This window comes from Apteryx mantelli, chromosome 2, assembly GCF_036417845.1.
Source record: "Apteryx mantelli isolate bAptMan1 chromosome 2, bAptMan1.hap1, whole genome shotgun sequence".
Taxonomy (NCBI): Eukaryota; Metazoa; Chordata; class Aves; order Apterygiformes; family Apterygidae; genus Apteryx; species Apteryx mantelli.
This window is the reverse complement of record NC_089979.1, coordinates 160226460-160244035: the sequence shown is the minus strand read 5'-3', so window position 1 is coordinate 160244035 and position 17576 is coordinate 160226460. Positions and strand designations below refer to the sequence as shown.

At 41.5% G+C, this 17576-nt stretch overlaps 1 protein-coding gene across 2 annotated transcripts; it reads left to right on the top strand.

Annotated features, from left to right (window-relative positions):
• The first annotated feature begins 1568 nt into the window (after positions 1-1568).
• On the top strand, positions 1569-17358 carry NOM1 (nucleolar protein with MIF4G domain 1). 2 transcript variants are annotated; one of them, XM_067291937.1, is made up of 11 exons: positions 1569-2558; positions 3429-3553; positions 4509-4704; positions 5739-6062; positions 6591-6701; positions 7537-7704; positions 8322-8443; positions 12308-12440; positions 12798-12929; positions 14075-14184; positions 16336-17358. In XM_067291937.1, the coding sequence occupies exons 1-11, from the start codon at positions 1569-1571 to the stop codon at positions 16511-16513; spliced, it is 2589 nt and encodes an 862-aa protein (XP_067148038.1). In that variant the 3' UTR covers positions 16514-17358. The 2 variants fall into 2 exon arrangements, with proteins under 2 accessions (XP_067148038.1, XP_067148039.1); XM_067291938.1 differs by lacking the exons at positions 14075-14184; positions 16336-17358 and having other exon boundaries at positions 12372-12440; positions 12798-12882.
• The last annotated feature ends 218 nt before the right edge of the window (positions 17359-17576 follow it).

Sequence of the window (17576 nt, the reverse complement as noted above, 5' to 3'; positions counted from 1 at the left end):
GATCTAAGTGTGAAATCCATAAAATGCTTTTAGGTACAGATGTGAATAGGGAAACTGGATTTCTCCACTATTTTGGTATCTAGGAAAGTTGGAACAGTAGTTGATAGGCGTTTCTAATTATTCACATAATTCAGGCATTTCTGAAATATTTGCAGTAATTTATTAATTTAGATATGGCATCACTAGATTTGAATGATGTATTAATCTGTTAAGCAGATTGATATTTTTTTCAGTATTAGATTTTCCTGATGATTATATTTTGTCTGAAATGTTGCTTTTCTGTAGTTCTTAGAAAGTATTTTTACTTCATAAACAGGCGATGATAATTCTATTTATATTTTTCCCCCAAATAACATGGCCATTTTCACACAAATTTGTGATTATATAGTTCAGCAAAATACACACTTTCCATATTTTCTTATAAATGTGAAGCATTGAGGAAGGCACATATTCACATTTTCTTTCTTTGAAGATGTATGAAATTTCCTATTATTGGAAGTGTTGCTATGAATGACAAATTACATGATGAGACAGAAGGAGGATGCAAATCTTAGAGTTTAAAAGCATCTAATAGTTACTCATTTTATATTCAGCTGTATTTATCTAGTGTTACAGCATGCTGCTGGAATAGTGTTATCAATAAATCTATAAATAGGATCTGAAATGGCTGTGAGCTGTCTGTGCACGAATAAAGAGCAGCCCAGCAATAAATTATAGCATAATATATAGCTTAAAGTGTAGCAAAAGGAATGCCTTGACAAATCAATGAAACATACTGTGTCACTGAGGGTGAAAGATTCATTACGCGTCAGGCTTGAGAAAGCTGGATTTCTGAAGCAAAGGGCATCTAGGACATATGATGTAATGAGAGAGTACGGAAAGATGCATAGAAAGAACAAAAAATCTTCTGAATAATAATGACATGGACAATTTTCAGCTAAAACAACTCCTCTGCAGTACTACAGTGTTCAAAAGGGGTCAGGAAGCCCACGACAAACTCATGAAGCCTGGCTCACTATGGCTTGGGGCTCCGCAGGGGATTCAGTGCAGACTCTCTCCCTGCAACTGGGTCACGCACAGGGGTTTTCACGTGTGGGGATTTGCCGGTGTCTGTTAAGGTCTAAGCTCACCTTGCAGCGCTTCCTTCAGCTGAGAAGTTCTCTCCTCTACCCAGCCAGCTATTTTCATGAAACTTGGGGAGATTTAGTGTTTTGGGCAACTCCAGGCATCTGTCAAACCTGACTGAAACTGGACAGCAGATTTCAAAGTTGGTCAGCGGAACAGGCACAAACGCAGGCCCAGACACGCAAACCGAGCCGACTGCATAAGCCTTGAGTGCGCTGGGGGGGGGAGACACTATAAATATGACCAAGTTGCTAATCGGTTTTCCTGCTGACAGCAGCAAAGTGGAGCGGAACAGTTAATTCCCCGTGGTCACACAGATGACCGGCTGCGCACAGCGACCAGTCTGAGCGGGCGGCCGCGGCCCCCCCCCCGGCCCGGCAGGGGGCGCTGCTGCCCGAAATGGCGGCCGCGCGGCGGAAGTGAAGGGTCGGCCGTGCCCCAAGATGGCGGCGCCCAGGCGCGGCGTGGCTGAGGGGAGCATGAAGCGGGTGGGCCGGGCCCGCCGCGGCGGCGGCGGGGGGAAGCTGGACCGGCTGCGGCTGGCCGTGCAGGAGTTCGTGCAGGCAGCCGGGGAGCAGCCGCCGCTGCCGCCGCAAGGGGCGGGGAAGCAGAGCCGGCGGAGCCGCCGCGACGTGAGGAAAGAGAAGCGCCGGCTCAAGCGGAGCCGCCGCCGCCGCCGCCTCCTCCGACGCGAGGAGCCGGGCGAGGCCGCCGCCGCCCCGGCCAGCCCGGCTCCGGCCGCCCGCCCCGCAGCCCCGGCCTCGCCCCTCACCGCCGCGCAGCAGCGGCAGCGGCAGCGGCCGGAGCCGCCGCCGCCGCGGCAGCAGAAGGCGGCGCGGCCGCCGGCCCCGGCCCCCAGCGCGGCAGCCGCGGCCTCGGCGCGGAAGCGGGCCCTGCTGGAGGCCAACGCGGCGGAGGAGAAGGAGATCCGGCGGCTGGAGCGGCGCCTGGGGCTGGGCAAGCGCCGCAGGAAGGCGGCGGCCGCGGCCGAGCTGCCGCAGAGCTTCGTGCGGGACGGGCTGGGCTACGTGCTGGGCGCCCTGGGCTCCCGGGCCACCCTCGCCGGACTGTACGCCAGCAGCGACGAGGAGGAAGGCGAGGGGCCGCAGGAGGGCGGCCAGGGGCACACGGACGAGGACGAAGGGCTGGAGGAGGAAGACGAGGGGCCAGAGGACGAAGGGCTGGAGGAGGAAGATGAGGGGCCAGAGGACGAAGGGCTGGAGGAGGAAGACGAGGGGCCAGAGGACGAAGGGCTGGAGGAGGAAGACGAGGGCCTCGAGGACGAAGGGCCGGAGGAGGAAGACGAGGGCCTGGAGGACGCGGAGGAGATGGAGGACGCCTCTGACGCATCTGAGGGGGCCGAGGCGGGAGGCCGCCGGGAGAGCGAGGGCAACGGGAGCTGGTCGCCAGCCCCTGCACGGGAGCCGCAGCAGGTGCGGGCTCAGCGTGGAGCGCGGATCCCCTGCACAGGCTGCGCACCGTGGCCTGCCCGTGCAGCGGGCTCCGCTTCACCCCACGCTGGAGCGGTGCGGGCTGCCTGAGCGGCCTGCTCAGGGCCTGCGGGGGGTTGTTACGGGTGCAAGCAGCGCTGGGTGCAGCAGCTGCTGCTACTGAGGATCTCCAGGTCCCAGCAACAAGCGTTACGTGTCGAGGGTAGAGTTGCTCCTGTCAGTATAGTAGCAGATCATACCCGCGAGCGGGAGCTCTGTGGCCTTGTCTGTGTGTACGAGATCAGCAAGTAACAGAAGAAAGGGAAGTGGCACTTTCCCTGATTTAGCACTTAAGAACAGGGATGCAGCAAGATTAACCGCTTCTACTGAGATCATAAAGAGCTTATGTTAAAACAAGTATCAATTGCAAACTGAAGTGTTGCTTCTTCAGGGTGTCCCTAGGGGTTCTGCATGTGCTAGGTTTTGAGGTGGTGTGTGGAAATGAGGGAGCTAACCGGATCATTTGGCCCACATGGGTAAATTCTTAGTCCACCTGCAACTGAAGCTTTCAGCTCTGGAGGCATCCGTTGTCCAGCTTGGGTGATATGAAGAGCTAAGATGTCAGCTTTAAGAAAAATGACTTAAAGAAATAGTCGTGTAAAGGGAAAAGGATTTTGCTGCCATCGAGCTGATCATAAGGGGTAACTTGTTGCATGTTTTTTTCTGTATGAACTTGTTCCTTTGCCATTAGTTATTGGCTGACAGAATGCACGCTTAGCTGAAAGTTTGGTATGTTAAATAGAAATGTGTACCTATGTTCAAATATTTCAAATGCTCTTCTCTATCTTTCCGTTTGTTTGTTTTCTTGGTAAGAGTCTTAGTCAGAGTGCTACGAAGTATGTCCCCCCTCAAGTGAGAAAAGCTCAGGAGGCACTAGATGACAAAAAAAGAGAAGAATTGGGAAGGCTGAAGAAAATGGTGAATGGTCTCATTAATAGGTAATGCAGTAAGGACAAGTCATTAATCTTTCTGGTTCTATGTGACAGTGCTCATCATTCAAAAAAAAGTGACATGGATGTGACTTTTCTCTTTGCAAACTGATTTTAAGTTGGCAATCATGTCTGCCATCCTTAATAATAATAATCTTTGTTGGTAGAAATTCTTCAAAGTTGGTAGTTAAAGAAGTTGAAAATGTCAAAAATAAATTCAAGATTGGGCTGAATTCCACACACCTGTTGCCTGTAAGTGTTAGGTATAATTCTCTACATGTCAGTAGGAATGTGCCCATTAAACGTTAGATCCCTGTCAGATCCCTACTACGTACCAACAAAACCATGATTCTTTTTTAAATTAAATAGGATTGAAATTTTCCAGCTCTGCATCTAAGGAGGAGCTACACTATATAGTTTAAGCAACTGAAGAACAGATAAAGTACACTTCAATGTGTTTTAGTTTTAAGGTATTCCTAAAATATAAAATCTATTGGCCTTTTCTTTGGTCTGTGTTGTAAGTTCCACAGCTGTAAAATGAACAATATAGTTTGCAGTTTGTTCAGTCACTTAGAATTTGCCATACCTATACCTGACATGTTAGAAAAGCGTGAAGTATTTTCATGCTTAGTTTCTCTAAAGAACGTGATGTACCATAGTTAGAACTGCTAGAATAGAATTAGTTTTCATAAGGCCACTCAGTTTAACAGTAAGCCCATTGACAGTGCTTTGCAAATACTGCAGCTATTACATTTTCACATGTAAATATTTTCTAAAGAGAACAATTAAATATTGACTGCAGTTTTCAGGTTAGTGAACAAGGAAAAATACAAAAGGTCATCTTTTGAGTCATCCTTTCATCTTTTTAGAGAACCTAGTGGAGCTTAAGAAAAATGGGTTGGATGAAAATTGTGGAACTGTACATAAAGAAGAATAGTAAACTTCAGGTTTTGTTTCTGACTAGGTTGAGTGAGCCAAATTTGTCCTCCATCAGTGGACAGCTGGAAGAGCTCTACATGGCCAACAGCAGAAAGGACATGAATGAAACTCTAACAGATATTCTTATGAATGCTTGTGTTACTGCAGTTGCAATGCCTGCAAGATTGATGATGGAGCATGTCCTTTTGGTCAGCATTCTTCATCATACAGTAGGAATTGAGGTAATTCTTGTGGTTGGGACTAACTTTGTTTTATAATACATATTGTGCAGTGTTTTCCTTGATAATTTGTTCAGATTGTCTTTTTGATTTCTGTTTACGTGTCACTACGTAGCATCACTAACTGCTGTATCCAAATATGGAAAACTTTGCCGTTACAGAAATCCCTTTACATCAGTAGAGATTCTTTAAAGCCTAATCATGTATATTGTCAGTGAAATTACTTATGTTTAAAAATGACTCCAGAACATCAAAAACCTCAAGAAGTATGGCAAACCTGGGGGAGTTTTTTATACTTTTAAGCCTGACAAATGATTGAGATATTTTGCTTACTAATAAGAAGGTGAAACTAATAGTGTCAAAGGCAAGATTTTAGCTAGTTTCAATGAAACATCTCTCAAGAGATTGAGGTGTTTCAGCATCATGTTCCCATCGAGTTGTATTCTTGTTCTACTTAACTTTAGAATTAATTTTAAGTTGAAACTTAAAAATACCTAATAATAGATAGCTGATATCCAGACTGTCTTATGTACTGGTGACTGTTATACTGTTTGTGAGTCTGCACTGTTTGAATACGTTATAAAGCCCCCCCAGTTAAATATTTTATTCTGGAATGCTAAACTCTGATGCATTTGATTTTGGATGTGCATCTTTTAATGACTGAATGACTAGCAGTAACAGCATGCTGACATGACAGCTGGGAAGATGCTAGTGTGTGTCAGTGAAAACTGTGTACGCAAGTACATTCTGATAGATGTGTTTCATAACGCTTACTTTTCTTGCACAGATTTTAAAAGGCAACTGGATTGCATGTATGAGGTATAACATACACTTTTGGAAAATGTCACACTTACAGTTTAGTTACTCTTTGTATATTTAAATGCATAGCATCCGTATTGGTTAAGAGGAACAACAGTATTTCTTTAAAGTTAACATTGGTATTGCCCCCAAAATTAGTGTTTTTTCAGATGTTTTAAAAATCTACTAATGTTTAACTGCATAGAATTCTCTTTTTCCTTTTATGGAACTATCGCTAGGTTGGTGCTCACTTTTTGGAAGCTGTGGTGAAGAAATTTGATGAACTCTATAAAAGTGATGCTGAAGGGAAAGAATGTGAAAATCTGTTTGCTTTGATTGCCCATCTGTATAACTTCCACGTAGTTCATTCCCTCCTGATCTTTGATATTCTGAAGAGGCTTGTTAGCACATTCACAGAAAAGGATATTGAGTTGATTTTGTTTCTTCTGAAAAATGTGGGCTTTTCCTTGAGAAAAGATGATCCATTGGCTTTGAAGGAACTGATCAGTGAAGCACAGAGCAAAGCAAACACAGCAGAGAAGAAACTTCAGGATCAGACTAGGGTATGTGTGTGTTAATGATTTGCTGTTCTGAATAGACTTTAATAAGTGCTCAGTTAAATGTATTAATTTACCAACAATTTTCATGCTATACTCCAGTTAGATTCTAAGTTACTGCTACTATCCAGTTCTTGTACTCAGTTACTTTGTTCCTGTGAGTTTTTCCTCCTTATTTCTTAGGACACAGACACATGCTTGTAGTGGGTGTGACTGGAACTGTTGTGGGTATTATACCATGAACAGTACTTCTGTTTCATGATACTTTGTACACCTTAAAAAATGATGGCTGAGGCTATTCATTTATTTATATAGCAGATTAAGCCTTGAATTGAAGCTTGAACGCAAACAAAGATAATGGGAGTTAAAGTAAACATTATTCTCTGAGATTTAGGTCACTTGAACACAAATACAATGTACATTGCCAGCTGAGCTGCTTATTCTCACAAAATAGTAATTTCAAAGTACACTTTCTACTTTGTTAAGTAAACTTCTTCAGCATATAATCCACAGCAGCATTTCTTTTCCCAATAGGTTCGCTTTATGCTAGAGACTATGTTGGCACTGAGGAATAACGACATGCGTAAGATTCCTGGTTATGATCCTGAACCAGTTGAAAAACTCCGCAAATTGCAAAGAACACTGGTAAGATCTTTCTTGACATGTGTAGTACAGCTGTTCTTACACCATATGTTCAGAAGTAACAAAAGTAGTATATGGAGACTTGATGAGCTGTGAATATCACTTTGGAATTCATTTAAGTCTGAAACTCCTTTAGAGAAAAAAAATCACTTTTTAGATTGTTCCAGTTGGTTGGGTTTTTTTAGATGTCTAAACCCAATGTAAAATGCATGAAAGTAATTGTCTGTCCTGTTGGATTGAGAAGTAATTCTTTTTCACTAGACTTGAATCTGATTCTAGACTCCATGTATTTCCAACCTGAAAATTGCACTACTTATCAACCACATCTAGAGAATTTTAGTTTTCTGAAACTTGGGATGTGCAGGTTGGCAATAATAGGCCAGGCAAAAATAAGCTAAGTAACCTAGTTCTGTAGTTTTTTGTTTGTTTGTTTTTAACAACTCTTAGGCTATCTTGTTGATACTGCAAAACTTATCAGTTTTATTATGTTATTTTATTTGATCAAAAGTTTTTTACTAGGAAAATCAATTAATTTTCAATGTTAACATAAAATTTGAATTCTAATCAGATTTTAGGATTGGAAGATGGCTACTTCTTAACTGATGATCATTTTAAATTTCAGAAGTTTCTAAACATAGATTTAAGTAACTTTTTGTATTTCAGGAATTAGATTATGTGGAAAACTTGTAATTCTTTTCAGGTTGCTGCCTAAAAGAAGAGGTTGTGAGAAGCAACATGTGAAGACCTTTATGAAGATTATTAAGTCATGCTGTTATCTTGTTTTTGAAAAAGTGCTTCAACTAAAAGCTTCTGGGTTTTTGATTTTTTGTTATTCAAGGTTCACAACAGTGATTCTGGAAAAGAAACTCAGCTTCGTGTTTCCCTGGAATCTCTCCTCAATGCTGATAAGGTTGGTCGCTGGTGGATTGTAGGCTCATCCTGGAGTGGAGCACCAATGATAGATGATACAAACAGCAAGACTCGGCAAAAATTGCATATAGGAAAGGTAAATCCAAACAATACTAGTTATAAGTCTCAGTGTTGTCAGTAGTATTTTGAATATTCTTGATACAGGTGGATGAGCTCATTTCAGAGCCCACCAAAACAAACTTGATGGGCTCTTGTAAGATTAAGCCTTTAGATTGTAAAACCTGCTCTTATGTTTTTAAAAAACTGTGCACATGTCCTTCCTGAGAACTGTTATTACAAATATTATGATATAGTTTGGTTTTAATCCTGCAGAATTGCAAAAGTAACTTCTTACATGAAGTGGAAGAAGAGACTTGATTTACAGTGGATTGATAGCATGAAATCTTAAAAGGTAGTGTTGTCTGTCAATGAGTTGTGTGTAAGCTAAGCAGATACTAAAAGTAGTGTGGTGAGATGGCCATGGTCACTTACCTTTAGAGAAGCACTTCTTAAAAATAATTGCCACAATGAAAGTAGATTTCCCTAGTTGAAAGCAATCTCTTGAGGATTTGTATCTCTGCTGGATGAAAGCTCAGGACTTTTGGATTGGTGCTTCACGGTTTCCTGGAGATCTTCATCAATGAGGTTGCGCTGAAATTGCTTTCTTAAAGCAAGTGTAAATAAAATAGCATTAAAAATACACTTTTTTTTCAGGTGAGTTCAAAGATAATGGAGCTTGCTCGTAAGCAGAGAATGAACACTGATATCAGAAGAGGTATTTTTTGTGTCTTGATGACAAGTGAAGACTTCTTGGATGCCTTTGAAAAGCTTCTGAAGTAAGTGCAGAGGAGGACAGAGGAAAGTCCAGGGCTAAAAAGCGTTCCTTGGGTTGGAAAAATAAGATATTGTTGGTCTGGAGCAGAGGGAATTTTTGCAGCAGCACTTAAGAGCATTTAACTGCTAATGGAATTGAAGGAGTGCATGACTTGACATTCACATGAGGATGGAGTAGAAGGGTTAAGGGAGGGGGACCAAAATCCTGATGTGAGTAAGGACTACTTAGGGAGCAAGAAGAGGTGGCTGGCAATCAGAGGAAAGGAATAGCCCTTGTTATTGTCTCTTATGTTTAGAACTGTGACTTGCAGCATCTTCTGACTTATGGATCCTGTAAGTTTTTGCAGTGGAGATGGGGATCCCAGTCCAGCATATGAAAGTTTATTGCAGGCTTGCTTCTTCATAGAGACAGTCCCTAAGCCCCTTTTGAACATCTCTTGGTTTTGTGGCTGGATTTCTTTACTGCTGCCTCTTCCTTTGCTACTTGCCCCCTCTTGCTGCCATGTTAGGCCATCTTGTAGACCTCTGTCCATACTTGCCTGACCTGGTAAGGTTTTAACACCTCTGCTTCCATCCTGCAGAATTTATTAGCTTTGGATTTGCTCCAGGGTCACATCTCGTGTTGAGAACTGGTTCCCCTACCATTTGGCAAACAGCTCTTTAGAAGATGATGTGATCAGGAAAGAGCTCAAACTAAGCTATTCTTTGTGTTTGTCAGAATACTAATTGTAAGTTTGTAGTAACTGGGAGGGGAGAGATTGGGTCTGGACTCTTCTGTTCCAGCTTTGTAATTCAAGGGAGTTGTCCTATCAGGATGGCATGCAATTATTTAATTTGCTAACCAAATCAAAACAGACTTTGTAATAAAATCAACTAATATTTGATTAAATGCCACTTCTGCAAAACACAGCTTGGATTTAAGACTGATGGAGTCATTCCAGTATCTTAATATGGCCTGTTCAATTAAAAGAAATTAGCTGCTGCTGCAGTTCTTGCCAAGGCCTGGTAGTTCAATTTGCAAATTGATCCTTGACTCTCATCCTTGCTATTTAAACCAGTATACAAATCTGTATACACACAGACTTGGCAGAAAAACTGTGTCTGCAGATTGCCTGCTATGTGTTGAAACTGATTTTTATACAGCAAATGCACAGAGAGAGGAAATCTCAAATCATCCTGCATCTGGCAGAGAATAATGGAAAAGACACAGAATTGTCAGTAAAGGAATTAAAAATTTAATGTGAGCATGCTTTCCAAAATGTATGGGAATTTATATTTGTATGTTTGGTGTCAGTCTCTTGAATCAACAAGCACAGTTAAAATATGTACTTCTCATGCACTTCTTCATCTGCTGGTAGGTCTCTGTCAGAGTTGAGGTGTGGTTCAATGGCAGTTCAAACCATTCTAAATCCAGGCTGCTATAGTTTTGCCTGTCTTTCTCCTCCTTTCAGCAGATGAAGGCGATCAGTTTGTAGCCAGAACAGCTCCCTGAAGTGGCTCAACCTGTGGTTGCAGAAGTGCCAACGTGAAGGGAGGGTTGGCAGTATGTCTGGAGTCACAGAGGAGAGAGTGAGGCTTGATCCATTTAAGCAGCTGAAAGTCTGTGCCTCCTTAACAAACCACAGATCCGTATAGGAGGGGGAATGAATACTGCTTAGGTTTGGTGGAGAGGGATTTTTTTAAAGCTATTTCAGAGTTTCAGAAACTGAGAAAGTTAACGTTTCACGAAGAATTGAAACAGTTGTAGAAGTCATGGATATCCTGGTGTAGTGTGTGTATGTACTCAGGGTCGTGAGTATGTGTTTGTATTTACTAAAGTCATTTGAGGTGACTTTAGAGGTGTCTTGGAATGTTGGTGTTTTTTGATCTAAAAATGATAATCTCAGGCTTTCGCTGGTGATAACTAACCTACTTTAGAGGCAGTTATTCCATACTTGGGGGAAAATTTTTTAAGTGGTCAAGACATACAAGTCTGTGGTCGTGTTGCACCTTACAAATGATTTAATAGGTGAGGTGGCTGCAGCTTCTTTCTCCAAGATTATTGGGCTTAGCAAATCTTTACAGCTTTATGATGGAGCTAAGCATTGAAAGACAATCCTAGCTCTTCAATCCTTGATGTTTAGGAATGTCAGATTTGAAAAGAGAAAGTACTGCTAGGTCTGTGAACTGAAGGTAAGAACAAAATTGAATATCAAAATACTGGTTTACTTAGTTACAGCCATCTGGCACCATGAATATTTCCAAAATAAATAAGTTGTGGCAGAAGTGATGATGACCAAGGAAAACGAGAATGTACCAAATTAGTGGCTGAATTGTAATTTCACAAGTCATCTATTAAATGCATGTCAGATGGCTGAGAACTGTGGGGGTTTTTTATTTGGGGCTGTGGGTTTTTTTCCCCCAAAAAAACTTTAGTTGCTCTGTAACAAAATCGGTTAGAACTTGGCTGATGGGAGAGCAAGAGAATGACAGTACTGGCCTGGCATTTACAGTGATGCTTTTGGGGGGGGGGGGGGGGAGAAGAAAACTTGAAGTTGTTGCTGCTCATTAGCAATCAGCCTAGGAAGTATCCCAGGGTTTTTTTGTTTTGTTTTGTTTTTTGGGGTTTTTTTTGGCTAAATGACAATATTTTCTCTGTAAATCTGGTATGTATCTATGATCAAATACATGACAGATGTCTGGAGGGGTACACGAGCAATGGAGATTAGACACAAGCCCTGACAATCTGTATTCTGCAATCTGTAGATCAAGCTCCAGTGGAGTCTAATTTGCTTAGAAAATACATTTGAGTTTACTAATGCCAGATGAAACTTGAGCTTGAAGCAATGAAAATAATTTTGTTTGACATTTTTCAGATTATAATATTAAGCATGTTTCATTTAAATTGGTTTTAATGCTGCCAAGCATTTGACAGCCCTGGAAACTAAATCATATTATTCACAGAACAGGTGCATTGTGAGTTAGTTACCATTTCTTGCCAAAGTCTCAACCCTCTTTCAGACCGGTCAGCTGTTTAAATGTGAAGGCTGTAGAGTCCTTGACCTTTACGCTGAGACAGCCAGCAGAGGTACTCATTGATACTGATTATTTTCTTCAGATTTTTTTTTTCTAAGGTGGCTTGAAATCACTGACTGCATCGTCTCAGGCTGCTATCAAACAGTGATGAATTTTAAGTATTATCTAGCATGGAGTTGAATTGACCTAGAGATGAAAAGAATAATATCACCAATTAAATAAGAAAAACGCCTTAACATTTTTTTTCAGTCACTAGTAAGTACCACAGAAGTGAAAAGTCCTGGATGTACATTTCTCTTAACAGGCTTATGTTGATCCAAAGGCTGTTTTTTCTTTCCTGTGACCACAGGTACAAGCACAAGGTAACCAAAATAGCATCCTACAGTTTTTACCTCACTGTTTACCCTCTATATTGGTTTCCCGTGTTGCAGTGCTTGCTGCAGCACTACTGCAGCTTTCAAAGGCTAGGGACTTCCAAGTAGGGACTGACTGCGTGAAAGCAGGGCCCTCTCCTGTTTCCATTTGTGGAGAGGCACAAACACAGGGTGGGCTACGTTTCCCTGCCTGCGGCTGGTTAGATTTGTATCATTCCACTCCTGAGCTTGCAGTCTTGTTCCTGCAGCCAGTCCTTTAGCACTGGTACTACGGCAGCATTGCCACACAGGGATGTTGGGTTAGCCTGCAGTCTTAGCAGTTTGTTTCCGTTTGGTGTTTTAAGGACTTTGTGACAAATAGAATTGTGTGACTTTTTTTACTTCTTGTATTATTCTCATATGTTGACTGTAGCTCTTGCTTTGTGGCAGTTGTTTTTCCTTACTAAACTATTTTTTTTTCCTCTCACTAAATTTTAGGCTTGGACTGAAAGATCAGCAGGAAAGAGAAATTGTTCACGTTATCCTTTACTGTTGCTTACAGGAGAAGACATATAACCCCTTCTATGCATTTTTGGGTAGCAAGTTTTGTGAATATGAAAGACGATTCCAGGTGAAGAAAGATCTGTTTATGCTTTGTTGTGGTGTCATTATTGTGGTTAGAAAGACAGTCATTAAATACCTGAGAGCAGTAAATACCTATTAAGATCTTGATTCTGACAAAAATTATGCTGGTGTACCTATGCATTCAGTAAGGCACGCTCATGGTCAGATCTAAGTAGGAAACAAAATAACTGCTGCAACAGGTTTGCTTCTTTCTGTTTTACACGTTTTAAGAGTTGAACAGTCTTACTGAACATCTCTTAATCAAGGGACTGTTCATAAAGAGTAGAAGGCAAAAAGATTTTGTTGTGTTATTACTTGTTTAAATAGTTGCTTGACTTGTAGTGTTTCCTGTCTTGCCACCTAGATGACATTTCAGTTTAGTATTTGGGACAAAATCCGAGACTTGGGAAACCTGTCAACCACTGCTGTCTCCAACTTGGTTTCACTGTTAGTTCACTTGTTAAGGACAAAATCATTGCCACTTTCAGTTCTCAAGGTTGGTGTGTTTCTTCTCAAAATATTTCTGTGCTCTCCTTGCATTTGCTAGTTATGCGAAAAATGTATGTTCTCTGTTACCTAGCTAGTAATCTAGCTGTTTCTGCTCATAAGCTAAGATGAAAGCTATTCTAAAATCGCCAACTTAATAAGCAAGTGTTTTAATGTTCCCATTGATCACAATAATGTTCCCCAGTAATCTACGGAAAAAGGGGAGCTGTGGTGACCCAGTATATAGAGATCCTGGAGAATATGGTACAGAAGCATCTTTTTATAAAAGTATCAGGAGATAACTGGAGTCTGGTGAGGCCTCAGTAGCTCTGACTTGCTACTCTCTATACTAGTTCCCAGGTGGCTCCTGCCCAAGAACTGGGGGACTTTTGTGTCACACTACCACGTGTTCCCTAATTGGGGGGGACGGTTCTGCTGCAGTAATAAACCTGGAGAACCAGCTTTGGCTAGGTATTGTCCCCAAACCACTAAACCTTCTCAGAGCAGTACAAAAGGTGGTACAGAGCTACAAGCAGTTCTGTTGGCGCTGATGTGGGTGGGATTTGGGTTTGACCATGGCTATTGCTGAAGGCAGTGTTAATGAAACCCTGCCAGACCTACAGAGGTTTTAATGGTTTGACGACCCTCTACCATTCTATATGTAGAGTAGTTGGGTTTTTGCTTTTTATAGTATCCAGATTTGGAACTAAGACCCCTACATTAGCAAGCTTTGTCAGTGGATTTCAAGCCACGCTCTTTAGCCAACACTGATTTTACAGAACAGGCAGAAATCTACTGAGCGCTTGCCTTTCAGAATGAGGCGTGTGTAGAATTTATTTCAAAAGAGTAATTGGAACATATTAAGCGGGCAGTATTCTACATTGTCCTCAATAATTTTGAAGTATTTATCTTGCTGGAAAAATATATCCTGCTATTCTGGTACTAGTGGTCAGGTTATTCCGTAGAAACTTCACTGCTTCCTTGTTGTTTGGCTTTGGGGGGAGCAATGTTCTCACCTTACTGTTCTGTGCTGAACTTCAGACTCGGTATGTATGGGAGGCCAGTCGATGTGCTAAAAGCTGTTTATTGTAAAGAGAGTTCAGTTGTTTGAAATACTTGAATTGTTAATCTAATTCTCTCTCTATTGTTAACTAGGTAATTGAATTCAGCGAACTAGATAAACCCAATGTCCGTTTCTTGCGACAAGTATTAAGCATGCTGTTAATCAAAACAGATGATGAAGATCTTAGTGACATTTTTGGGAGGTAAGTGATCAGAGAGATCTCCAGGGAACCCTTGGTGAGTAGTGATTAAACAGATAAGAGGTTTGCCTATCTTATTTGGAAGTACACAATGCCTTCTCCAAATACCAGCTGTCCATCTCTTAAAGCAAGGGGTGGGGGGGAATATATAATTTATGTGTTAATATAGAATCCAGTATAGATGCAACTGTGTAAAATTTCTACACAAAATAATTAAGGCTTTCACATACTCAGTGTATCATTTTGGTCACTGGATTCTCATGAACAGAGCTCTGTACTTACCTGCTTTCCTTATTGCTTTACCATCTGTGCGTAGTGGGATTCAGTCTCACAGCAGTCTTTGTGGCTCACAGATTTCTTTAGTGTAGGGAGGGATATAAAGAAATGCTAATAAGGGAGCAATTAAGTTTTTTTTCAAAATAACATTGTCCAGATATTTTTTCTGCATATGGGACAGGGATCCTTTGTTAAATCCTTCTCCAAAGTGATCAGAAAAAATAATTCTACTGAAGAGGCTAAAATGTAGTTCTGACTCCTCCTTTTTTTCTTTAACCCACTACAAGCTACGAAGATACCAATAAATATCCTCAAGTTCTGTAAAGCTTTTTTTTTTTTTTACAGTGCTTTGGACTCATCCCTAGTACAGTTTGGAAGAATATAGGTCACAAGAAACCCAATGTTCTCACATATACTCTTTGTTGTGGAAACAGCCTTAATTTGTAACTCGACCCAGGAAGAAAGTTGGGATTTTTTTGTTGTTGTTTGGGGGGGTTGTTTGCTTGTTTTTCAGGTGGCTAACCTTTTGTCACTGTATAAACATTCAGTGTGCGAGCTGTAACAGTGGTTTCTACTCTTTGGAAACAGTCAGACCAAAATAAAGTAACTTTTTAGTAGTCGTCACAGAAACTCAAACTGGGGGGAGTAGCTGATAAGCTGGAGGACGCAGCTACTATTGAGTTGTGCCTTGACAAGCTGGAGGTATGGGGTGACAGGAACGGCAAAGTGGAGCAAAGAGAAATGCAAAGTCCTGCACCTGGGACAGAGTAACCTCCTGCAGCAGCCCGGGCTGGGGGCTGACTAGCTGCAAACAGGGCTGCAGGAAAGGATCTGGAGGCCCTGGAGGACAAGAAGTTGAGCCCAAGGCAGCAGCATTGCTTTGCAGTGATGAAGGCCAATTGCATACCGGGCTGCATTAGCAAAAGCATCGTTGCCCTCTGCTTGGCACTTAGGGGTCTGCACCTCGAATACTGAGCCTGGTGTCAGGCTCTCTCAGTGATAGAGAGAGAGTCTGACAAACTGGAGAGTCCAGGGGAGGGCAGCTGAAATGGTTGGGAGGCTGGAGCACATAACGTACAAGGTGAAGCTGGGGAACTTGGGGTTTTAGCCTGGAGAAGAGAAGGTGAAGACTGAGAGGACAGTCTTCACCTTACCTAAAGGAGGGTTATAAAGAAAATGGAAGCAGACTCCTCTCAGAGGTGTACAGTGAAAAGAAAAGTGGCAGTGATCACAAATTGCTGCAGGAAAGTGCTGATCGGACATAAGTTTAAAAAAAAACAAAAAAAAAAAACAAAAAAAACCCCTGCTCATAGAGTGGTTACGCAAAGGAGCAGGTTACCCAGAGGCTGGGGAACCTCTGTCCTCGGAGGTCCGTGGGACTTGAGTGGGTAAGGCTGGGAGCAGCGTGTCCACACCTGAACGTTAGCCCTGCTGTAACAGGAGGTTGGGCAAGGTGACCTGCAGAGGTCTGTTCTGACCAACTCTTCTGTGATTCCATGATTCTGTTGTATTAAACTTGCAGTGTCGTGTTAGTTAGAAAAGTTAAGTGATGTTGTTTCAACCATTATGCTGAAACACAAGGAAGTTCAGACAGGGTGTTTGCCTCAGACAACTACTTTACAGCCAAATCTACATAAAGCAATTCAAATACTCTAATATTCCATTTTATTGTTGAGGACCAATTGCGTGTTGAGTGCGTCGGGCTGTTTGCCAAACCAACATAGACTTACTGTTAATTTGAAAGTCTTTTCAGAAAAGCTCCTTTTATAGCTTTTTTTTTTTTCCTCCCCTCCTACAGCTCTATTTGAGGAAGAATAATTAAAGAAACTTAACTAGACAATAGAAGACTAATACTGTTTTTCTCCTGTATCTTTACAGGATATCTGAGAACCCCAAACTGGGAATGCTACGGGAAGGTTTGAAGCTTTTTCTTACCCACTTCTTACTGAAAAATGTACAAGCCCACAAAAGTGATGAAGAAGCTAGCTTGTTAAAAGAAAGAGTTGAACTAGCAAGCAAAGCTTTGCAAGCAAAAGAATCCAGATTGAAACTATAATTCTGTTTTTCAAATAAAACATATATGGGAAAAACTAGGTCTGCATGAAGATACAAAGCTTTACACCAGCCTTTCAGACCCAAATAATTGAGAACGAGGGGAACAGTATTGCTGTAAAGGATCCAGTGTTTTGATGTAAACCGTTGCTTTGCTCTACATGCTAGTTACAAGTTTGAAGGTGATACAGGGCCTTTCTCCAGAAAGGGGAGAATGTATTTTTTGTCATGTGCCTTTTCAGTGCCTGTAATTCATATCCATTGTTAACATCTAGAGAAGAGGCTGAATTTCCCTTGGGTTGTGCTCCCAGTCAGCAGTAGTGTTCAGCATTGGATATTCTAACCTTTCTTTTAAGATCATTTTTTTCTAACATGCAGTGGTCAGTATTCTACAGTTTGAACCAAAGCTTTTAATAACTGATCGTTGTACTTTGAAAAAACAGGCCACTAGAGGGCATAACTACTGGTGAGTCGGTTTTGGATGAAATTAACTTTTTTTTAAAAAAAAAAAGTGTTGAATGTATCAGCTAATTCTGTGAATTGTTTACATGACTGTGGGTCAGGAAGAGATCTTCAACTGGATTCAAAGTTAAAGTAAAAAGACCTGAAGATCTGACTTTGCCCAATTATATTGGGTTTAAAGATCAGAGCATAGCTTTTATGCTATTTTAACCTGCTTTTCTCAGCTTTAAAGTTGGAGTTATCAGTCTTACTGCTTATGATAATCAGATTTTACTGGACATAAAGAATAATATCAGTATCAGTCTTTTGATAAGAAAATACATTCTCTTGCTCTCACTTTCCAACTCAAGCATTTAAGAAAAATGTACATTTCTGTGTATAACAGTATTGAGTGGTCCATTTCTTTTGTTGCCTTACAACTACATTTTAAACTACAGTTTCCCGGGGGGGTGCGCTGTTTGTGTTATCTTTATTCTAGTGGTTAGTCAGGAGGGAATGACTTCAAATGGCAGGGAGAATACCTAGTTTCCAGTTTGCAGAATGTTGTGCATCTACATAATTTGTCTGCACTAAAGCTGCCAGGCCTGTTTCTGTAAGCAGAAATT